General features: G+C 45.1%; 2 protein-coding genes and 1 pseudogene across 2 annotated transcripts in view; 1 reads left to right on the forward strand and 2 right to left on the reverse strand.

The window, feature by feature from the left end:
* Window positions 1-71: 71 nt before the first annotated feature.
* abcg8 (ATP-binding cassette, sub-family G (WHITE), member 8) overlaps window positions 72-24,239 on the forward strand; it is a 65,549-nt gene continuing 41,381 nt past the window's right edge. Inside the window, exons 1-5 of the mRNA XM_085980383.1 lie at window positions 72-250; window positions 684-794; window positions 5,368-5,524; window positions 16,811-17,049; window positions 18,829-18,961. Of these exons, the coding sequence (XP_085836509.1) occupies window positions 176-250; window positions 684-794; window positions 5,368-5,524; window positions 16,811-17,049; window positions 18,829-18,961 (715 nt within the window). The 5' untranslated portion in view covers window positions 72-175. The remainder of the gene's footprint in view (window positions 251-683; window positions 795-5,367; window positions 5,525-16,810; window positions 17,050-18,828; window positions 18,962-24,239) is intronic.
* On the reverse strand, window positions 9,113-10,794 carry LOC147121057 (uncharacterized). The gene has a single exon (XM_085977605.1). The coding sequence runs from the start codon at window positions 10,486-10,488 to the stop codon at window positions 9,121-9,123; it is 1,368 nt and encodes a 455-aa protein (XP_085833731.1). The 5' UTR covers window positions 10,489-10,794; the 3' UTR covers window positions 9,113-9,120.
* Window positions 13,095-16,529, reverse strand: LOC147121058 (uncharacterized; annotated as a pseudogene).

Consider the following 24,239-nt stretch of genomic DNA (forward strand, 5'->3'; position numbering starts at 1 on the left):
GACCGGCGCCTGAGCTATAGCTCCCGGACACCGCTGCACCGAGTCAGCGAGCAGAGCATTGCTCACACAACTAGAGCTCGTTAAAACACAACCTGGCCTCCGCCTATACATTGCCTTTCTTTACTTGTTGATTTTTTTTGCGGGGAGTGCTGGGGTAAATTCAACTTTTCCAAGGATGCAGCAAATGTCCACAGAGTCGCATCGTCGCACCTGCAGTCGGTCCAGAACTATGGAGGCGACCCAGCAGGAGGTGAGGTGTTTCCACTCCCGAGGAAGGGTCTCGGAGCTGAAACAAAAGCAAAATACTGTACTGCGGATGCTGGAAATGCTCAGCAGGCCAGGCAGTATCTGTGGAGAGAGAAACAGAGTTAAACGTTTCAGTTCTGACGAAGGGTCATCAACCTGAAACGTTGACTCTGTTTCTCTCTTCACAGATGCTGCCTGACCTGAGTATCTCCAGCATTTTCTGCTTTTATCTCGGAACTGAAACGTCGACTGACTGACTTCAGTTATCTCCACAGACGCTGCCCGGCCTGCTGAATGTCTCCAGAGCTTTCCGATTGTGTTTGACTTGTCTTTAACTCGTTACTATTTTAAGTTTTATTGATTTTATATTCTGCATGTTTCATACATGATTATTTTGAGTTTTTGTGCATTTCCATTGTCTTTTTTTCTAAAACCAGACCGGCTGTCTCCGAGATCAGGTGTTCTGTCCGTTAGAGGAAGAAAACAGTCTTTACTTCACCTACAGCGGCAAAGCCAACCTCCTCCAAGTGCGGGACCTCAATTATGAGGCGAGTGACATCTCTTGTTTGCGCCACTCTGTAGACTGAATTGAATGTTCGCCACTATTTCAGATCGCTAAGTAGCTACTTCAAGCTAACAACAGAAAATGCTGGAAAAACTCAGCAGGCCAGGTAACATCCGTGGAGAGAAATTTAAAGTCGACGTTTCGGGTTGAAACCCTTTTTCAAAACTGGAAAGGAAATAAAATAGATCGAAGGCAGTGCTGCGATAGAACAAAAGAGAAGTAAAGAGACATTAAGAGGTATTCAAAACCAGACGAGATGGTAATAGGACAGAGGAGACAAAGACGGCTCGGATTAGGTGTGAAGTGTACTGGCGGGATGAGAAACAGTTTTTCCAGCATTTTCTGTTGTTATTTTGGATTTCCAGCATCTGCAGTATTTTGCTATCGTACTAAGCTACTTCAAGCTGTTCTGCATCAAGCAAAAGTAGAAATGCAGCCTCAGTGTCTTATTGAGAATGTTTGTCTTTATTTTTCGGAGTGACTATTGACAACGATGTAACACGGCATTGCACCAAAGTAATTTTAGTTCTGCGTCGATGCATTTGGGTGTTCGGACTCCGAAAGCACTGGAGCAAAAAAGATGCGAGACCACCTCCAGCAGTAGTCCCGCAATGCTGGAGTTTCACGGTAGATAAAGTTCAGGGGCAGCCCTTTGCAACGACAGAATGTCGCACTGGTTCTTTCCTAACATTTAGCCAGTATTCACACCCCCTTGAGAGGTGGGGTTCTGGGTCTGCAGAAAGTGGAGTGAAGTAGGAGCCAACAACGTAACATAAGGTCTCCAATTCTGCGTTGCAGAATGCGGGTAACCAGTCTATAGCATCAGTCTGCTCCTTATTTACTAGACGACACCAAAACCCAAAAATATTTCAATTGTGATGCTGGGTCTGACAGTCCTGTATTCTGCAATATTAGCTAAACAAAGGTAGATATGAATAAATGTTGGTGCAATGTCGGAAGAAAATGCCAACGGAATCAACGGCTTCCAGCATTCCCAGTCCAGAAAAAACAATAAAGAAGGCTAGCTGAGACTGATGGGGAAGCTAATGTTACTTATCAAAGGCTTTATTGAACGTCATTAATGAGGAACTGGTGCAGCGTTCTGCACCCGCAGAGTCGCATAGGAAAGACAATTTTGCTTGGTGCACAACCGCTTTAAGTAACTATTTTACCCCAGGTCAGAGCTGGAGTTAGTGAACTTAATGAGCAGGGAGATTTTCAAGTAGTGAGAGATGTGAATAGCAGAGGAATTTTCTGTCTGAAATCATAGGTGTAGCACCCATTAGCGGGTACCAGTGCCTGTGGTGTCTTGCTGTGAGCTCAGCGTTTTCAGACGCCTATTGCTACAATACAACAGTGATTGCACTTCAGAAGTCTTTCATTGGCTTTAAAACTTTTTGGGACACCCTGGGGGTGTGAAAGGCGCTATATAAATTCAAGTTTTCACTTTCATTTTATTTCACTGGTGCATGACTACGTGATGACGATGACAGAAAACTGCATTAGTTATGCCACTGGTACAGTGGACATATGTGAGGTTTTGAAATCGATCTGTTATGGCTGCCTGTAACCATTTTGCAACTTGATTCACTGACCTTTTTTTGGATGCTGTTAACAATTTTCCTAAGTCACATATTTGAAAACATGTTCCTGCAAGTTGCATTACCATTTCATCATGTTTGGAGAAAAACTATGGGCTGTATATTCCGATCCCTACGGGTGGGTACGCGCTGTGTACACACCCTAGGGACATCGGAAATGCCGGTTTCAGGCATGCCAAGCGCATGCGCTGAAAACCGGCATTTCTGATCTGTCAAGAATGCCTTGGAGAAGGGCCTCTGCGGGTGAAGAGTTCCGCTTTCTGGAGAACCTCTGCCCGCAGAAAACCCTTAGAAATCTTACGCCTGGTAAAAGCAGGAGCAAGGCCTGCTTTTACCAGCCTAAGAGTTTAAAAAAAATGTTTTCACTCATTTATCATTTAAAAATACTTTTTTAAAAAAAGGTAAGTTTATTTTTAGCCCTGTAAAAAACTTAATTTTTTTTCAAAAAATTAAATTTTGTTTAAAATATTTAATTGACTGTAATTTCAACTCATTTTAAAAATGTGATGTTTAAAAAAAATTTTTTTTTTGAATGTTTGTGTTTTTGGGGTGATCGCCATTCATATATTTGACAGTCTATCGGTCAAGTGTATGAAGGAAGATTCCCTTCTTTGATTGGCTCCCCATGGCCCACGTGATCCCAGGGACACTTGCGAACCGCATGCGCCTCTGGGATACATGGGCCCTGCGCATTTCGAGTTGAAGAGGCCCAGGAGCAGAAGTGTCTGGACCTCGGAAGTTCTCGGGTAAGTCCGTAGATTTATTCCAGATTGGAGGCCTCCGCACGCAGGAAGCCTCTGATTGGAAAATATGGGCCATTATTTGGGTCCCCATTCTTAGCAAAGGGGAGGAACATTAGGGCCTGTATAATGTACCTGTACTCCAACGACTCTTTGGGGAAAAATGTTTAGTAAACTTTTCTTATTTAGGAAGGGAAAAGAGCCCTGCCTCATTTTCACAATGACACTGTCACATTTAAGTGATTTCAATGTGATTTATGTCATGTTATTGATTTAAAACGCAAATAATTAGAAAACACTTTTCAGATCCCTTTAGAACATGTAGGCCAACAGCCATATTATAGTAATTTCATTTGGTATCCTACTGCATATTTCCATTATTAATAAGTAAAATTGATCATAATAGTATAAAATGTAGTTGGGACGCTCCCAAAATTAATTTAAATGGAGCGCTTTTGAACACAATGTTAAAATTGCATTTTCAGTGCTTTATATTATTGCAATAGCGAAATTGCTGTATTTTATACACATTTTCAATATGTAGCATGAAAAATACACAACTGCATGTTTAAACGCAACAATAGTGTATCAGCTGGACACGTAAACACAAGGATAGTGTTTACTTGAGGAATTTAAAGCATTCAGTGCTATTTAGGATATTTTCAACAAGACTGGAATCAAGTTTTGGAATCAAGTCTTGAAATTGTAAGGCTATTGTCTGATGGCTTTTATGTGATCTATATACAATCAATCTCCTGTGGCAGTGCAGATGGGGAGTGTCTGAATGATCAGGTCAGCAAGGGAAAGGGGTATTGCAGTGAAATCCACATCCCTCCCATCGGCAAGGATTAACATCTTGGGGGAAGGGGAGGCATTCATTCCCTCCACAGGGCTCCAACTTTAAATTAATCAGGAAGTGCCTAGGGAGGTTCCAGTTTCAGGCACAAAAAATAAAGGAAAACCGTATAATGGGTCAGACTATTCTCAAGAGGTGACTTTGAGAAATTGCCACATTTCATTGGAAAATCAAAGAGAGCTGAGGACTAATTTTAAGCGAATTGCCAAATATTACAGAACTTTAAAGCTTTTGTCCTTGCATTGATTGCCTGTGATGAGGACTGAGATTCCTGTGCTGTCACCCAGTGGCATTCTTGTGGAACTACATACTGAGTCTTGGGGCCAAATTACAGTACCTGTGAGAGCTTTTGCCACGAATGTTACATAACTGCACTTTGAACATTGTAACCAGCTATCAGAACATTACCTACAGATGTAACTAGTACATTTAAAATAGATTTGTTCATCGACAGAGCCTGACATAGGAATTTTCAATCCATTTTGAAATAGAATGTTGTGATGTACTTAATTATTTTAATATATAATTCATATCTTTAAAAAAAAATCCTGATTTATAAAATTGTAAAGATCAATCATGATTCTGGAGCATACTGGGTGAAGTATTTTTAGCATTGTCTTATATCAAAATTAGCCTACCGCTCCTTTAAAGATGAATTGTAACTAAAATTGAAAAGTAGCAATTTTTGTTTGCCAATTTTCTCCTTTAATTTTCTGAAGACACAGCTTCAAGCTGGAGTACAGTTTCCACAAGTGCCATTAGCCCTTCAGGACCTCATCCAAGTGGCCATTATTCATGTCTGACCCTAAGCAATCACTTTTGGCCAGCTATTTAGCTGCGGGAGGGCATTGCTGCCAAATCCAAGCCTGTCATTTCCTAAAGGTTTCAAGATGGGGAATAGTTCCACATGTACCTCCAGTACGTCACCCATTCTTCATGTATGAAGCTAGACAATGACTGACTGTTTGAATGAGGAGGATATTCTAGCCAAACCCAATCCAGTCTGATCCAGTGTCAAACATGCTAACTTTCCAACAAGAGTTAAATGACAGTGATCAGGAGAAAGGGTGCTGGCTAATTTTTTTTCCTCCCTAATCCAGGGACAGTGAAGCCAACTGTAGCAACCCACTATCACCCCAGCCAAGATCTGTTAACTCCGCACACATCTGGGACCTTCCCAGCCCACCTGACTCAGTATCACACCATGTAGTGCATTTACCCACTGAGCTATTTGTGGAGTCTGATGTTCTTTTTAACAAAAGGTGCTGTGTAAAGATTATTAGCTGCTTCTATGAGACGAAGCATTTTAAGACTTTTCTTGGCCTGCTTTAATATGCATTTCTTGCCTACCAAATGCAGATAAATACTGCAGCACAGATCCCCTGGTATGAGAAGCTGGCAGAATTACAGATGCCATGGGAATGGAACTCCAGTCCAGACGGACAGATATTAGCTCTGAAGAATCTAAACATTAAAGTCAGAAGTGGGCAGATGTTAGCTGTTATAGGGAGTTCTGGTAAGAGTCTTCCAAATTGGTGTTCTCTTTATGGGATACATTTTCTAATTGTGTACTCCTAGTGCATGTATTCATTTATGAATGGGAAATGATGTTTTGGGCATGTGCAATTTCATGATGTGAACTCTGGGAAGAGGGCAGAGGGGGAGGGCTGAGCCACTGATATATATCACTGAAATTCCTCTTTAAATGAAAACAAGAGAGTGCCACTATTTCTGAGTTTGTAACAAGTTGGCTATTACCCATATCACAGGGACACACTGCTTTGAAACAAACAACTTCTGAGAATGTGATTCTTGTTAACATGTCGTTTATTACAGAGAAAATTGAATATTCTCTCTTTTTTAATTCAGATACTAATTTTGCCCTCACTACCACTGCACCCCCTCCTCTCAGTGACTCCTCTTAACATGGTCATGGAGCTACCCTAATGGCTTAATGCATTAATGAAATGCAAAATGTGTTCCTGAACCGTACAGCCGAAGAAGGCTGAACATTTATTGTCCAGTCAATGCTGAGTTTACTGAGTTAGATGATTTTAGTTGATGCAGTAGCAGGGCTGCTACAGTTGGTCTACGCTTAGGGAGAGAAAAAAATCAACTGGGGTTCCTACTCCAGATTCCTATCCAGGGACCCCTGGTGGAAACTTTCTGGATGAGAATATGTGTAAGAAGTCACACAACACCAGGTTATAGTCCAACAGTTTTATTTGAAATCACAAGCTTTCGAAGCGCTGCTCCTTCATCAGGTGAACATAAGAACATAAGAAATAGGAGCAGGAGTAGGCCAATCGGCCCCCCGAGCCTGCTCCGCCATTCAATAAGATCATGGCTGATCTGATCCTAACCGCCAATCTACTATCACAGAACCATCTCCTGAATCTAACAGAATTAGACACACGACATAGGAGCAGGATCAGGCTACACGGCCCCTGGGCCCGCTCCGCTACCCACAGGGCCATGACCAATCCGAACCTAGACTCATGTCCAAATTCCTGCCCGCTCCCCGTAACCCTTAATTCCCTTTACTTCTAGGAAACTGTCTATTTCTGTTTTAAATTTATGTAATGATGTAGCTTCTACAGCTTTTTGGGGCAGCATATTCCATGGACCTACCACCCTCTGAGTGAAGTAGTTTCTCCTCATCTCAGTTTTGAAAGAGCAGCCCCTTATTCTAAGACTATGCCCCCTAGTTCTAGTTTCACCCATCATCGGGAACATCCTCCCCGCATCCACCCGATCCAACCCCTTCACAATCTTATATGTTTCAATAAGATCGCCTCTCATTCTTCTGAACTCCAATGAGTAGAGTCCCAATCTACCCAACCTCTCCTCATATGCCCATCCCCTCATCCCCGGAATTAACCGAGTGAACCTTCTTTGTACTGACTCGAGAGCAAGTATGTCTTTTCTTAAGTATGGACACCAAAACTGTATGCAGTATTCCAGGTGCGGTCTCACCAATACCTTGTACAACTGAAGCAATACCTCCCTATTTTTATATTCTATCCCCCTAGCAATGAAAGCCAACATTCCATTGGCCTTCTTAATCACTTGCTGCACCTGCATACTAACCTTTTGAATTTCGTGCACCAGGACCCCCAGATCCCTTTGTACTTCAGTACTTTCCAGTTTCTTGCCATTAAGATAATAACTTGCTCTACGATGTTTCCTGCCAAAGTGCATAACCTCACACTTTCCAGTATTGTATTCCATCTGCCAAATCTCTGCCCACTTACTTAGCCTGTCTATGTCCCCTTGCAGGTTTTTTATGTCCTCCTCACTCACTACTTTCCCTCCCATCTTAGTATCATCTGCAAACTTTGATATGTTACACTCAGTCCCCTCCTCCAAATCGTTAATACAGATTGTAAAGAGTTGGGGACCCAGCACTGACCCCTGCGGAACACCACTAGTTACTGATTGCCAGTCTGAGAATGAACCATTTATCCCAACTCTCTGCCTTCTGTTAGATAGCCAATCCTCTATCCATGCCAGAATATTACCCCCAATCCTGTGATTTTTTATCTTAAGCAATAATCTTTTGTGTGGCACCTTGTCAAATGCCTTTTGGAAGTCTAAATACACTACGTCCACTGGTTCCCCTTTATCCACCCTATATGTTACTTCCTCAAAGAACTCCAGCAAATTTGTCAAACATGACTTCCCCTTCATAAAACCATGCTGACTTTGTCCTATTAAATTATGATTATCCAAATGTCCTGTTACTGTCTCCTTAATAATGGACTCCAAAATTTTACCTACTACAGATGTTAGGCTAACCGGTCTATAGTTTCCAGCCTTCTGTCTACTGCCCTTTTTAAATAAGGGTGTTACATTAGCAGTTTTCCAGTCTGCCGGGACCTTTGCTGAGTCCAGGGAGTTTTGGAAAATTATTATCAATGCATCCACAATCCCTACCGCCACTTCCCTCAAGCCCCTAGGATGTAAGCCATCAGGTCCAGGTAATTTATCCGCCTTGAGTCCCATTATTTTACCGAGTACCACTTCCTTAGTGATTTTGATCATGTTGAGCTCCTCCCCCCCATAGCCCCCTGTTTGTCCAGTGTTGGGATGTTCTTAGTGTCCTCTACTGTAAAGACTGATACAAAATATTCATTCAGTGTTTTTGCCATCTCCATATTTCCCACCATTAATTTCCTGGTCTCATCCTCTAAGGGACCAACATTTACTTTAGCCACCCTTTTTGTTTTTATATAACTATAAAAACTCTTACTATCTGTTTTTATATTTTTTGCTAATTTACTTTCATAATCTATCTTCCCTTTCTTAATCAATCTTTTTGTTATTTTTTGCTGTCTTTTAAAGTTTTCCCAATCCTCTATCCTCCCACTAGATTTGGCTACCTTATATGCCCTTGTTTTTAGTCGAATACTATTTTTAATTTCTTTACTTAGCCACGGATGACTGTCTTTTCTTTTACACCCTTTCCTTCTCAGTGGAATATATATTTTTTGGAAGTTGTAAAATAACTCCTTAAATGTACACCACTGATCATGTATCGTCTTACCCTTTAATCTATTTTCCCAATCCACTCTACTCAATTCTGCTCGCATACCTTCATAGTCTCCTTTATTCAAGCTTAGCACGCTTGTTTGAGATCCAACCTTCTCACCCTCTAATTGTGGTGTGGAGATGCCGGAGTTGGACTGGGGTGGACAAATGTAAGAAGTCACACAACACCAGGTTATAGTCCAGCAGCTTTATTTGAAATCACAAGCTTTCGGAGCGCTGCTCCTTCTTCAGGTGAAGTGGAGAAATGCATAAAGACACAGCTTATATAGTCAGCGAATCATGTCAGATGTTTACAGGTAACCTTTCCAACTGCCATTTATCACACCTCGGCAGAGAGATAATCACAGCCGTCAAAGGTGTGAATGGTGCCCAAACAGGCCAGTCAGGGAAACATTACATCAAGGAACAATGAGGTGGGGTCACAAGGGGTCAAATATTGCAGATGCTGGGGTCTGTATGAAAAACAAAAAAACAGACAAAAAACAGCAGGTCCGGCCGCATCTGTGTAGCGAGAACAAGCCAATGTCGACTCGAGTCTGGATGACCTTGCATCAGGTGGGGTTACATGTAGCGTGACATGAACCCAAGATCTCGGTTGAGGCCGTCCTCATGGGTGCGGAACTTGGTTATCAGTTTCTGCTCGACGATTTTGCGTTGTCGTGTGTCTCGAAGGCCACCTTGGAGAATGCTTACCCGAAGATCGGAGGCTGAATGTCCTTGACTGCTGAAGTGTTCCCCGACTGGGAGGGAACACTCCTGCCTGGTGATTGTTGCGCGGTGTCCGTTCATCCGTTGTCGCAGTGTCTGCATGGTCTCGCCGATGTACCATGCTCCGGGGCATCCTTTCCTGCAACGTATGAGGTAGACAACGTTGGCCGAGTCACATGAGTATGTACCATGTACCTGGTGGGTGGTGTCCTCACGTGTGATGATGGTATCTGTGTTGATGATCTGGCATGTCTTGCAGAGGTTGCTGTGGCAGGGTTGTGTGGTGTCGTGGTCGCTGTTCTCCTGAAAGCTGGGTAATTTGCTGCGAACGATGGTCTGTTTGAGGTTAGGCGGCTGTTTGAAAGCGAGTAGTGGAGGCGTGGGGATGGCCTTAGCGAGGTGTTCGTCGTCATCGATGACATGTTGAAGGCTGCGAAGAACATGGCGTAGTTTCTCCGCTCCGGGGAAGTACTGGACGACGAAGGGTACTCTGTTGGTTGTGTCCCGTGTTTGTCTTCTGAGGAGGTCTATGCGATTTTTCGCTGTGGCCCGTCGGAACTGTCGATCGACGAGTCGAGCGTCATATCCCGTTCTTACAAGGGCGTCTTTCAGTGTCTGTAGGCGTCCATCGCGTTCCTCCTCGTCTGAGCAGATCCTGTGTATTCGCAGGGCTTGTCCATAGGGGATGGCTTCTTTAACGTGGTTAGGGTGGAAGCTGGAGAAGTGAAGCATCGTGAGGTTGTCCGTGGGCTTGCAGTAGAGTGAAGTGCTGAGGTGTCCGTCTTTGATGGAGATTCGTGTGTCCAGGAATGAGACTGATTCTGAGGAGTAGTCCATGGTGAGTTTGATGGTGGGATGGAACTTGTTGATGTTATCGTGTAGTCTTTTCAGTGATTCTTCGCCGTGGGTCCATAGGAAGAAAATGCCGTCGATGTATCTGGTGTATAGCGTTGGTTGGAGATCCTGTGTAGCGAAGATGTCTTGCTCGAACTTGTGCATGAAGATGTTTGCGTATTGGGGTGCGAATTTGGTCCCCATGGCTGTTCCGTGTGTTTGGGTAAAGAACTGGTTGTCGAAGGTGAAGACATTGTGGTCAAGGATGAAGCGGATGAGGTGTAGGATGGCGTCTGGAGATTGGCTGTTGTTGGTGTTGAGTACGGAGGCTGTCGCAGCGATGCCGTCATCGTGGGGGATACTGGTGTAGAGTGCCGAGACGTCCATCGTGGCGAGGAGTGTTCCTGGTTCAACTGGTCCGTGGGTGCTGAGCTTCTGTAAGAAGTCTGTAGTGTCGCGACAGAAGCTGGGGGTTCCCTGTACGATGGGTTTCAGGATGCCCTCGACATATCCAGAGAGGTTCTCACACAGGGTTCTGTTGCCTGATGCGATAGGACGTCCAGGTTGTTGGCTTTGTGTATCTTTGGGAGGCAGCAGAAGTCTCCCACGCGGGGAGTACGTGGGATGAGAGCATGTAGGATGCTTTGAAGGTCTGGATCGAAGGTTTTGACCAGTCTGTTGAGTTGGCGGGTGTGTTCTTTGGTCGGATCTGCAGGTAACTGTCTGTAGTGTTCCTGGTTGTCCAGTTGTCGGTATACTTCTTTGCAATAGTCCATTCTGTTCTGTATGACGATGGCACCTCCTTTGTCTCCTGGTTTGATGACGATGTTGCGGTTGGTCTTGAGAGCGTAGATGGCGTTGCGTTGTGCTCGGGTGACATTCTGGACTGTCTTGTGAGTGCGGCTGATGAATCTGGCGTTGATGCATCTCCTGACAGCTTGAGCATACATGTCAAGCTTAGGGCAGCGACCCTCCGCAGGGGTCCAATTTGACTCTTTCTTCTTCGGTTGCCGCACTGCGGATCCCTCTGTCTGCTGTTCCGGATCATTGATTGTCTCATTGGGTTCGCTGCTGACATCTTGGGATTTGTGGAAGAATTCCCGGAGCCTCATTCTCCTGATGAATTCCTCTGTGTCTGCCGCGAGACCGATGGGGTCCATTTTGGTGGTGGGGCAGAAATTGAGCCCTCGGCTGAGAACTTCAATTTCGTCTGGTTGAAGGGTGTGGTCGGACAGGTTGACGATGAATTTCCCTGTGGTTTCAACCGTGGTACCGGGGGAGGCTTGGTTGCTGCTGCTGGTGATGCCAAGTTTCTCAAGCTTCCTGTTCTTGGTGTGCATGTAGGTAGCGTAGTTCCGTTGCCTTGTTTGTTTGGCGGTGTCTCGTAGCTGGTCTGCTGCGTCCAGAGCACAGGCTGAGAACATGGACTCCATCTCGGTTTCGAGGTTGCGGCGTCTGCTGTAGAGCTGGTGTACGAGATGGTTGAGGAGTGTGCGAGAGGTACGACGGCAGAGTCTCTCAGCGTAGTCTGTGTTGTAGGTCGACTTGAGTGGGTTAGTGATCTGTAGTCCTTTCGGGATCTTGTCTGCTTTCTTGCATCTCTGTAGAAACTTGATGTCTGTGTCGATATGCGCGATCTTCTTGGAGATCCTCTCCACTTTGAGCCGGCAGTTTGTGGTGTCGATAGTAGCCATGGTGTGGAGATGCCGGAGTTGGACTGGGGTGGACAAATGTAAGAAGTCACACAACACCAGGTTATAGTCCAACAGCTTTATTTGAAATCACAAGCTTTCGGAGCGCTGCTCCTTCTTCAGGTGAAGTGGAGAAATGCATAAAGACACAGCTTATATAGTCAGAGAATCATGTCAGATGTTTACAGGTAACCTTTCCAACTGCCATTTATCACACCTCGGCAGAGAGATAATCACAGCAGTCAAAGGTGTGAATGGTGTCCAAACAGGTCAGTCAGGGAAACATTACATCAAAGAACAATGAGGTGGGGTCACAAGGGGTCAAATATTGCAGATGCTGGGGTCTGTATGAAAAACAAAAAAACAGACAAAAAACATTTTTTTGGCTGGAAATCACAGCAGGTCCGGCCGCATCTGTGTAGAGAGAACAAGCCAATGTCGACTCGAGTCTGGATGACCCTGCATCAGGTGGGGTTACATGTAGCGTGACATGAACCCAAGATCTCGGTTGAGGCCGTCCTCATGGGTGCGGAGCTTGGCTATCAGTTTCTGCTCGACGATTTTGCGTTGTCGTGTGTCTCGAAGGCCACCTTGGAGAATGCTTACCCGAAGATCGGAGGCTGAATGTCCTTGACTGCTGAAGTGTTCCCCGACTGGGAGGGAACACTCCTGCCTGGCGATTGTTGCGCGGTGTCCGTTCATCCGTTGTCGCAGTGTCTGCATGGTCTCGCCGATGTACCATACTCCGGGGCATCCTTTCCTGCAACGTATGAGGTAGACAACGTTGTCGCTGTTCTCCTGAAAGCTGGGTAATTTGCTGCGAGCGATGGTCTGTTTAAGGTTAGGCGGCTGTTTGAAGGCGAGTAGTGGAGGCGTGGGGATGGCCTTAGCGAGGTGTTCGTCGTCATCGATGACATGTTGAAGGCTGCGAAGAACATGGCGTAGTTTCTCCGCTCCGGGGACGTACTGGACGACGAAGGGTACTCTGTTGGTTGTGTCCCGTGTTTGTCTTCTGAGGAGGTCTATGCGATTTTTTGCTGTGGCCCATCGGAACTGTCGATCGACGAGTCGAGCGTCATATCCCGTTCTTACGAGAGCGTCTTTCAGCGTCTGTAGGTGTCCATCGCGTTCCTCGTCTGAGCAGATCCTGTGTATTCGCAGGGCTTTTCCATAGGGGATGGCTTCTTTAACGTGGTTAGGGTGGAAGCTGGAGAAGTGGAGCATCCTGAGGTTGTCCGTGGGCTTGCGGTAGAGTGAAGTGCTGAGGTGTCCGTCTTTGATGGAAATTCGTGTGTCCAAGAATGAAACCGATTCTGAGGAATAGTCCATGGTGAGTTTGATGGTGGGATGGAACTTGTTGATGTTATCGTGTAGTCTTTTCAGTGATTCTTCGCCGTGGGTCCATAGGAAGAAAATGTCGTCGATGTATCTGGTGTATAGCGTTGGTTGGAGGTCCTGTGCAGCGAAGAAGTCTTGCTTGAACAGGTGTATGAATATGTTGGCATACTGGAGTGCGAATTTGGTCCTCATGGCTGTTCCGTGTGTTTGGGTAAAGAACTGGTTGTCGAAGGTGAAGACATTGTGGTCAAGGATGAAGTGGATGAGTTGTAGGATGGCGTCTGGAGATTGGCTGTTGTTGGTGTTGAGTACTGAGGCTGTCGCAGCGACGCCGTCATCGTGGGGGATATTTTTGTAGAGTGCCGAGACGTCCATCATAGCGAGGAGTGTTCCTGGTTCAACTGGTCCGTGGGTGCTGAGTTTCTGTAAGAAGTCTGTAGTGTCGCGACAGAAGCTGCGGGTTCCCTGTACGATGGGTTTCAGGATGCCCTCGACGTATCCAGAGAGGTTCTCACACAGGGTTCCGTTGCCTGATACGATAGGACGTCCGGGTGTGTTGGTTTTGTGTATCTTTGGGAGGCAGTAGAAGTCTCCCACGCGGGGAGTACGTGGGATGAGAGCGCGTAGGATGCTTTGAAGGTCTGGATCGAAGGTTTTGATCAGTCTGTTGAGTTGGCGGGTGTGTTCTTTGGTCGGATCTGCGGGTAACTGTCTGTAGTGTTCCTGGTTGTCCAGTTGTCGGTATGCTTCTTTGCAATAGTCCGTTCTGTTCTGTATGACGATGGCTCCTCCTTTGTCTGCTGCTTTGATGACGATGTTGCGGTTGGTCTTGAGAGCATGGATGGCGTTGCGTTGTGCTTGGGTGACATTCTGGACTGTCTTGTGAGTGCGGCTGATGAATCTGGCGTTGATGCATCTCCTGACAGCTTGAGCATACATGTCAAGCTTAGGGCAGCGACCCTCCGCAGGGGTCCAATTTGACTCTTTCTTCTTCGGTTGCTGCACTGCGGATCCCTCTTACAGAAACTCAGCACCCACGGACCAGTTGAACCAGGAACACTCCTCGCCACGATGGACGTCTCGGCACTCTACACCAGTATCCCCCACGATGACGGCATCGCTGCGACAGCCTCCGTACTCAACACCAACAACAGCCAATCTCCAGACGCCATCCTACACCTCATCCGCTTCATCCTTGACCACAATGTCTTCACCTTCGACAACCAGTTCTTTACCCAAACACACGGAACAGCCATGGGGACCAAATTCGCACCCCAATACGCCAACATCTTTATGCACAAGTTCAAGCAAGACTTCTTCGCTGCACAGGACCTCCAACCAACGCTATACACCAGATACATCGACGACATTTTCTTCCTATGGACCCATGGTGAAGAATCACTGAAAAAACTACACGATAACATCAACAAGTTCCATCCCCCCATCAAACTCACCATGGACTACTCCTCAGAATCGGTTTCATGCTTGGACACACGAATCTCCATCAAAGATGGACACCTCATTACTTCACTCTACCGCAAGCCCACGGACAACCTCAGGATGCTCCACTTCTCCAGCTTCCACCCTAACCACGTTAAAGAAGCCATCCCCTATGGAAAAGCCCTGCGAATACACAGGATCTGCTCAGACGAGGAGGAACGCGATGGACACCTACAGACGCTGAAAGACGCCCTCGTAAGAATGGGATATGACGCTCGACTCGTCGATCGACAGTTCCGATGGGCCACAGCAAAAAATCGCATAGACCTCCTCAGAAGACAAACACGGGACACAACCAACAGAGTACCTATCGTCGTCCAGTACTTCCCCGGAGCGGAGAAACTATGCCATGTTCTTCGCAGCCTTCAACATGTCGTCGATGACAATGAACACCTCGCTAAGGCCATCCCCACGCCTCCACTACTCGCCTTCAAACAGCCGCCTAACCTCAAACAGACCATCGTTCGCAGCAAATTACCCAGCTTTCAGGAGAACAGCGACCACGACACCACACAACCCTGCCACGGCAACCTCTGCAAGACATGCCAGATCATCAACACAAATACCATCATCACACGTGAGGACACCACCCACCAGGTACATGGTACATACTCATGTGACTCGGCCAACGTTGTCTACCTCATACGTTGCAGGAAAGGATGCCCTGAAGTATGGTACATCGGCGAGACCATGCAGACACTGCGACAACGGATGAACGGACACCGCGCAACAATCGCCAGGCAGGAGTGTTCCCTCCCAGTCGGGGAACACTTCAGCAGTCAAGGACATTCAGCCTCCGATCTTCGGGTAAGCATTCTCCAAGGCGGCCTTCGAGACACACGACAACGCAAAATCGTCGAGGAGAAACTGACAGCTAAGTTCCGCACTCATGAGGACGGCCTCAACCGGGATCTTGGGTTCATGTCACGCTACATGTAACCCCACCTGACGTAGGGTCATCCAGACTCAAGTCGACGTTGGCTTGTTCTCTCTGCACAGATGCGGCCGGACCTGCTGTGATTTCCAGCAAAAAAATGTTTTTTGTTTTTCATTCAGACCCCAGCATCTGCAACATTTGACCCCTTGTGACCCCACCTCATTGTTCTTTGATGTAATGTTTTCCTGACTAACCTGTTTGGACACCATTCACACCTTTGATTGCTGTGATTATCTCTCTGCCGAGGTGTGATAAATGGCAGTTAGAAAGATTACCTGTAATCATCTGGCATTATTCTCTGACTATATAAGCTGTGTCTTTATGCATCTCTCCACTTCACCTGATGAAGGAGCAGTGCTCCGAAAGCTTGTGATTTCAAATAAAACTGTTGGACTATAACCTGGTGTTGTGTGACTTCTTGCATTTGGATGAGAATATAATTGGGTTTGGCTCTGATGCCGTCAATTGTTGACTAGGCTACCAATGATTAACAAGTGAAAAATGGTCACTTGGTTGTGATACTGGAGAGCTGTCAGTGGCCTGAGTAACTCTACCTCAAGCCGAGTCACTGCCTTCAAGAAAAAAAGGAACATTAGGTTACACCCTTCATATAATGTTGGACACAGATTTTAAAAATACGGAACCAATAATTAATTGAAATATGGAAAACGTGACTTTTATTGGATGTGGCGTTCTGAATACTGTTAATTCTGTGAATTGGATTTCTCGTTGCAGAATTTCTAGTTACATTAAAACACCCATCTAGAGCTCTCCAGTGGTTCAGTTAACAAGTGCACTTGCCAATTTGGAGCTAAGCCATATAGACCAGTGATTTCAAACTTCTAATGTTAATGCACTCCCAGTGACCCCCTGCAAACATTGATACACTCCTAGTTATTCCCTGCAAATGCTGATATACTACCAAGGTCCCCTGCCCTGACTTTCAATATATAATCAGACATTCTGACAAAAGGTCATCGACCTGACACGTTAACTCTGTTTCTCTCTCCACAGATGCTGTCTGACCTGCTGAGTATTTCCAGCATTTTCTGTTTCTATTTCAGATTTCCAGCATCCGCAGTATTTTGATTTTGTTTCAATATATGATAGCCACTCAAAGGAAAGCAATGCTGTCATTGCAGAAAACCTCATTTTTATTGGTATAGAGCAGGCCTTGGAAATAGGTCCTTAAAATATAATTCATTTATATTTGAATTATTTTTCTTAATTTATGAATGAACAGGGTGCGGGAAGACATCGTTACTTGACATCATTACCTGCAGAGATGAAGGAGGGAAAGTGAAATCTGGCAAAATATTGATCAATGAAACACCAGTCAACAGGCAGCTGGCTAAAAAGTATATTGCACATGTGCGACAGGATGACCGATTATTACCCAACCTCACTGTAAGAGAAACATTAACATTTGTTGCAAAGTTGCGTCTTCCAAAACACTTCTCAGAAGAACAAAGAAACAAAAGGGTAAGAATCATAGAAGTTTACAGCACATAAGGAGGCCATTGGTCCATCATGTGATTGCCAGCTCTTTGCTAGAGCAATCTGAAACCAATCCCACTGCCCTGCTTCGTCCCCATAGTTCGGTATCTTCCTGTGCCAGACATTATTTTCTTACCACACTCCCTCAATGGCTTATATGTAAATACAGGGCCTGGTGTGGAACTGAGGGTTGTACAGACCAGGAAGGTTTCCGGTTCAGTCCCAGGTCTGCGCTGTGTCAATTGATCTCCATCATGGACATAGAAGGAACATTATTCAGTGTCCCTGGCTAGGGAGGGGGAAAATATCAGCCAGGATCCTGCTTCTGTTTGCTATAGTACTGTGAAAAAGTACATATGCATGGATACCAGGTGAATAAAATCAGGCTTGACTGTGATTCACACCAAAGTTAAATAGCCAGCCAACAGTTACTGTTTAAAGCTCACACATGATGAATGGTCACTTGGGTGAATTACCAGAGGAGTCACATATAGGCGAAACAGGGTAAGGACAGCTGGTTTCCTTCCTGCAAGGGCATTGGTGAACCTGTGCAATTGTACAACAATCCGACAGCTTTGTGGTCACTCTTACTGATACCAGTTTTTATTATTTTTTTTTAACAAAATTCAAATTCTCAATCTGCCATGGTGGGATTTGAACTCGCGTTCTCTGGATTATTAGTCCAGTAACATAATCACTACACTACCGTAAAGGAAAGAAATACTTGCATTTATATTGCGCCTTTCACGACCACAGGACATCTCAAAGCGCTTTACAGCGAATGAAGTACTTTTTGAAGTGGAGTTGCTGTTGTAATGTGGGAAACGCGGCAGCCAATTTGCGTACAGCAAGCTCCCACAAACAGTAATGTGATAATGACCAGATAATCTGTTTTTGTTATGTTGGTTGAGGGATAAATATTGGATAATTCCCCTGCTCTTCTTTGAAATAGTGCCATGGGATCTTTTACGTCCACCTGAGAGAGCAGACGGGGCTTCGGTTTAACGTCTCATCCGAAAGATGGCACCTCCGACAGTGCAGCAGTCCCTCAGCACTGCACTGGAGTGTCAGCCTAGCTTTATGTGCTCAAGTTCCACAACCTTCTGACTCCGAGGCGACTGTGCTACCAACTGAGCCACAGCTGATACTACCGTACCCTGTTATATATTTTTTCAATATTTATATTTGTCTTAAACCAATTATAATCAATTAGCCTCCCCTATATGCAGGTTTCTCTTTTTGTATTCAATGTGAGGGATGTTACTGCTGGAAGTTAAACATTTTCCCATTTCATATATCCAAGTGTCCAGATTGACCATTTTCAGGTTTGGTGTAGTACAGGTCAGATTGTGCCAATCCAAAGTGCCTTTGCCCCAAACCTAGCAAAGCACCCTCTACTTCACCACTCTGACATTTTTCATTTCCTACATCAGCCATTCTGACTTCTCGAATGAGGTCACAAGTCTTGTGCCAGCTAGTGCCAAATTTGGGGTAGTTTTGTACCACAGGAGCCCATTTACATAGAACTGTTACAGTCAGTTAAGAAACAGGATTATCATCCAGTCAGTCTGGTCTTGATTCCCACAGGTGAACATAGATAGCACAAAGTTCCAAGTATATCATTTTTTAAATCATACATGGAAAACTGCTTTTCTTAAATATAATAATTGTTTTGACTTTGTGATTAAGTTAGGAACAGTCAGAAATAATCAACATAATAGGGCAACAGATATAATTTTAGACTTGCTTCTTGCTGTTTTTCAGATAGAGGATGTTATAGCAGAACTCCGACTAAGACAATGTGCTAACACTAGAATTGGGAATTACTTTACCCGGGGAGTCTCTGGAGGTGAGAGACGACGGGTGAGCATTGGAGTGCAGCTTCTGTGGAATCCTGGTAAGCAGCCATTGGTTATTTATCTCTCTGCTAATGTTATGTTATTCTCTCTAAACGTGCTGAGTTATGTTTTTGCAGGCACCTGAAGCCATGTGCTACCGCCTCAAGTAGCCATTATTCACAAGTGAGCTAAGACAGTGAATGTTGGCATGCTGTTCACCCACATTGGGTAACAATTATGTGGCAGACTTTTACCTTTCTTAATCAAGTGATATAGCTAACTTCATTCACAATACTCTTTGCTTTCTCAGGTTTGGCCAACTTCCAATCCACTTTAAAAGCCTGTCTTCTATTCCAAGACTTTAAAAAAAATTCATTCCTGGGATGTGGGCATCGCTGGCAAGGTCAGCATTTATTGCCGATCACTAAATGCCCTTGAGAAGATGATGGTGAGCCGCTGCCTTGAACCGCTGCCGTCCTTGTAGTGAAGGTACTCCCACAATGTTGTTAGGGAGGGAGTTCCAGGATTTTGAACCAGCAACAATGAAGGAATGGTGATATATTTCCAACTCTGGATGATGTGTAACTTGGAGGGGACCTTGCAGGTGATGATGTTCCCATGCACCTGCTGCCCTTGTCTTTCTAGGTGGTAGAGGTCGCTGGTTTGGGAGGTGCTGCCGAAGAAGCCTTGGCGAGTTGCTGCAGTGCATCTTCTAGATGGCATACACTGTAGCTACGATGTGCCGGTGGTGCAGGGATTGAATGTTTAAGGTGGTGGATGGGATGCCAATCAAGCGGGCTGCTTTGTCCTAGGTGGTGTCAAGCTTCTTGAGTGTTATTGGAGCTGCACTCATCCAGGCAAGTGGAGAGTATTCCATCACACTCCTGACTTGTGACTTGTAGATTGTGGAAAGGCTCTGGGGAGTCAGGAGGTGAGTCACTCTCTGCAGAATACCAAGTATTTATGTGACTGGTCCAATTAAGTTTCCGTCTATGGTGACCCCCAGGATGTTGATGGTGGGGGATTCGTCGATGGTAATGCCGTTGAATGTCAAGGGGCGGTGGTTAGACTCTCGCTTGTTGGAGATGGTCATTGCCTGGTACTTGTGTGGCGTGATTGTTACTTGCCACTTTTCAGCCCAAGCCTAAATGTCGTCCAGGTCTTGCTGTAGGCGGGCATGGACTGCTTCATTACCTGAGGAGTTGCGAATGGCACTCAACACTGTGCAGTCATCAGCGAACATCCCCATTGATGGAGGGAAGGTCATTGATGAAGCAGCTGAAGATGGTTGGGCCTAGGACACTGCCCTGAGGAACTCCTGCAGTGATGTCCTAGGGCTGAGATGATTGACCTCCAACAGCTACAACCATCTTCCTTTGTACTCGGTATGACTTCAGCCAGTGGAGAGTTTTCCCCTGATTCCCATTGGCTTCAATTTTACTAGGTCTCCTTGATGTCGCACTTAGTTAAATGCTGCCTTGATATCATCTCTGGAATTCAGCTCCTTTGTCCATGTTTGGACCAAGGCTGTAATGAGGTCTGGAGCCGAGTTGTCCTGGGAGAACCCAAACTGAGCATCGGTGAGCAGATTATTGGTGAGTAAGTGCCGCTTGATCGCACTGTTGACAACACCTTTCATCACTTTGCTGATGATTGAGAGTAGGTTGATGGGGCGGTAATTGGCCGGGTTGGATTTGTCCTGCTTTTTGTGGACAGGACATACCTGGGCTATTTTCCACATTGCTGGGTCGATGCCAGTGTTGTAGCTGTACTGGAACAGCTTGGCTAGAGGCGTGGCTAGTTCTGGAGCACGACAGCCGGGATGTTGTAGGGGCCCATAGCCTTTGCTGTATCCAGTGCGCTCAGCCGTTTCTTGATATCCCGTGGAGTGAATCCAATTGGTTGAAGACTGGCTTCTGTGATGGTGGGGACCTCAGGAGGAGGCCGATATGGATCATCCACTCGGCACTTCTGGCTGGTGATGGTTGCAAACGCTTCAGCCTTGTCTTTTGCACTCGTGTGCTGGGCTCTGTCATCATTGAGGATGGGGATATTCATGGAGCCTCCTCCTCCTCCTGTTAGTTGTTTAATTGTCCATCACCATTCACGACTGGATGTGGCAGGACTGCTCAGCTTTGATCTGATCCGTTGATTGTGGGATTGCTTTGCATGCTGCTTCCAATTTTTAGCATGCATGTAGTCCTGTGTTGCAGCTTCCCCAGGTTGGCACCTCATTTTTAGTTACGCCTGGTGCTGCTCCTGCACTCCTCATTGAACCAGGGTTGGTCCCCTGGCTTGATGGTAATGGTAGAGTGAGGGATATGCTGGGCCACGAGGTTGCAGATTGTGGTGGAATACAATTCTGCTGCTGCTGATAGCTCACAGCGCCTCATGGATGCACAGTTTTGAGCTGTTAAATCTGTTCTGAATCTATCCCATTTAGCACAGTGGTAGTGCCACACAACACGATGGAGGGTGTCCTCAGTGTGAAGACGGGATTTCGTCTCCACAAGGACAGTGCGGTGGTCACTGCTACCAATACTGTCATGGACAGATGCATCTGCAACAGGTAGATTGGTGAGGACGACGTCAAGTAGGTTTTCCCCTCGTATTGGTTCTCTCACCACCTGCCGCAGTGCTGTCTGGCAGCTATATCCTTCAGGACTCGGCCAGCAGTGGTGCTACCGAGCCACTCTTGGTGATGGACATTGAAGTCCCCCACCCAGAATACATGCTGTGCCCTTGCTACCCTCAGTGCTTCTTCCAAATGGTGTTCAACATGGAGGAACATACTGATTCATCAGCTGAGGGAGGGTGGTAGGTGGTAATCAGCAGGAGGTTTCCTTGCCCATGCTTGACCTGAAGTCATGAGACTTGGGGTCCGGAATCAATGTTGAGGACTCCCAGGGCCACTCCCTCCCGACTTTATACTACTGTGCTGTCTCCTCTGGTATGGTGATGGAGGAATCTGGGACATTGGCTGAAAGGTATGATTCTGAGAGTATGACCATGTCAGGCTGTTGATTGACTAGTCTGTGGGACAGCTCTCCCAATTTTGGCACGTGTCCTCAGATGTTAGTGAGGAGGATTTTGCAGGGTCAACTGGGCTGGGTGTGCCATTGTCATGTCCAAAGCCAGTGCCACGACCGATGCCAGGTGGTCCATCCGGTTTTATTCTTTATTATTGTTTTTCGTAGCAGTTGTGTACAATTGAGTGGCTTGCTAGGCCATTAGTAGGAAGTTAAGAGTCAACCACAGTGCTCCTGTGAGTCACACATAGGCCAGACCAGGTCAGGACGGCAGATTTCCTTCCCTGAAGGACATTAGCGAACCAGATGGGTTTTTATGACAATCCCATAGTTTCATGATCACCATTACTGATACTAGCTTTATATTCCAGATTTATTTAATTAACTGAATTTAAATTCCCCCTCATTGAATTTGGGGATTTGAACTAGTGTCTCCGGATCATTAATCCAGGCCTCTGGATTACTAGTCCAGTAACATAACCACTATGCTACCGTTCCCTTGTGGACCAATCACTAATGTGGCATGAAGTCTTGCTGAAACTTAAGAATATCAGGTCCACAGAATCTCCACTGTAAAGAGGGTGCATCAGTTCCTTAAAGAACTCCAATAAATTTGTTAGGCAAAATCCCCCTCCCATAGATTAATGGTGACTCCCACTTACAGAAAACATACTTATCCAGGTGTTTCATTATTCCCCTTTTCAGTTTGCCTGCTAATATTCTATCCACAACTTACGTCAGTGTCACTGGTCTATACTTTCCTGAGTTTCCGTGCCCCTTTTTAAAAATTTATGTTTTGTGAGTTACTTTCCAATCCTTGGGCACTATTCCCTTTTCTAATGATTCTGTAGAGAGTGTAAAAAGGACATGACTGACTTTATTAGCTACTTCTTTCACTCTTGTATGAAGCCCATCTGGGCTGGGTGCCTTCTTTTCCTTTAGCTTCCTAGGCTGACCGTCAGCCTATCAGTGGCTGCATTATCTGAATTTTTTTATTTCCTTTACAACTTCCTCTGTTTCCTCCCTTTCCCCCCCCCCCCCCCCCCAAAAAATCAACTTCCAAAAGGGGGAGATTCCCCATGGTGTGCTCTGCGTACAGAAAAGAAGACTTCATTTAGTGTATTTATTAGCCCTTGGTCACTTGATGTAATGTAATCTTTGATCTTGCAATGTCACACCGTTTTTTTTTCACCAACTTCTGCAAATAAATATATTTATAGAAATGCTTGACATTTCTTTTAATATTTCCTGCTGTTCTCATTTCATTTTCTATTTTAGCTTACCTGAGCAGTTTCTTAACCTCCTTTACTTTGCTTTTATATTCATCTTGTTCCACTGTGCGAGCCGTAGCTTTAGCAGAAGCTATTTTCAGCCCTATTCCTCACATTCCTTCCATTGTTGCATGCTTTAGTGTAAACAATAAAATTTATATCTCACTTCTATTATTTTCTTATTTTTAATTACTTGCCTGATGTGATATAAACAGAATAGATGTTGATGTTCTGTGATATACCAATTATATCTCTGTCATGACACTGATCATTACTTACTCCTGAGTTCATTATTCTCCAGTTATTAGGTCAGGGCACTCATGGGATGTATATCATATCCCACAGCTATTCATCCTGTATGCTCTATATCTTCCACCTAAATTGATCAAATTTGATGAATGCTACATAAGTTTAACTGTAAAATTTAGTTCTTATTTCAAAGAATTCGGACTTTGGGAAAAGTCAAAATAGAAAACCTTTTGAAGGGTTCAACCACTAGGGAACACAAACTAAAAATTAAAAAAGTTAGAAGAAGGAGATTAGGTGGAAATTTTAAACCTAAATGGCAATAGACGTGTGGAATAAGTTATAAGGGACAGCCATTAAAGCGAACAGTATAAATGAGTGCTAGAAGCATTTAGGCATGTATCTGGAAAGAGAATGGATTGAGGGATATGGTAAGAAGATCAGTAGATGGGTTTTTGTCTATCAAAAAGAAATGGCTTGTTGGGCCAACTGGCCTTTTCCCGTTCCGAGAAGCTCATGCGTTCTTTACAATTTGAATATAAAAAGGCAAGAAGCCATGGGATGAGAAGAGTCATTCATCCCATCAAGCCAATTCTTCTCATAGACTGCATACAAGAAGCCATGGGATGAGAGTCATTCATCCCATCAAGCCAATTCTTCTCATAGGCTGCATACAATTAGACAGTCTACTCAATCCAGTCAAACATCAGAAGATAGAGCTTTGTAAGGTTTTGCCCCTGACATCCTAAGGTAATAAATGCATGATTAGTCTAATCTTACACTATACATTA

This window comes from Somniosus microcephalus, chromosome 3, assembly GCF_052327205.1.
Source record: "Somniosus microcephalus isolate GS21.2 chromosome 3, FLI_Smic_1.0, whole genome shotgun sequence".
NCBI lineage: Eukaryota > Metazoa > Chordata > Chondrichthyes > Squaliformes > Somniosidae > Somniosus > Somniosus microcephalus.

What these genes read in the sequence shown, in the direction of transcription:
- LOC147121057 (XM_085977605.1), bottom strand. Translation starts at nt 10,488, where the DNA reads ATGGACGTCTCGGCACTCTACACCAGTATCCCCCACGATGACGGCATC.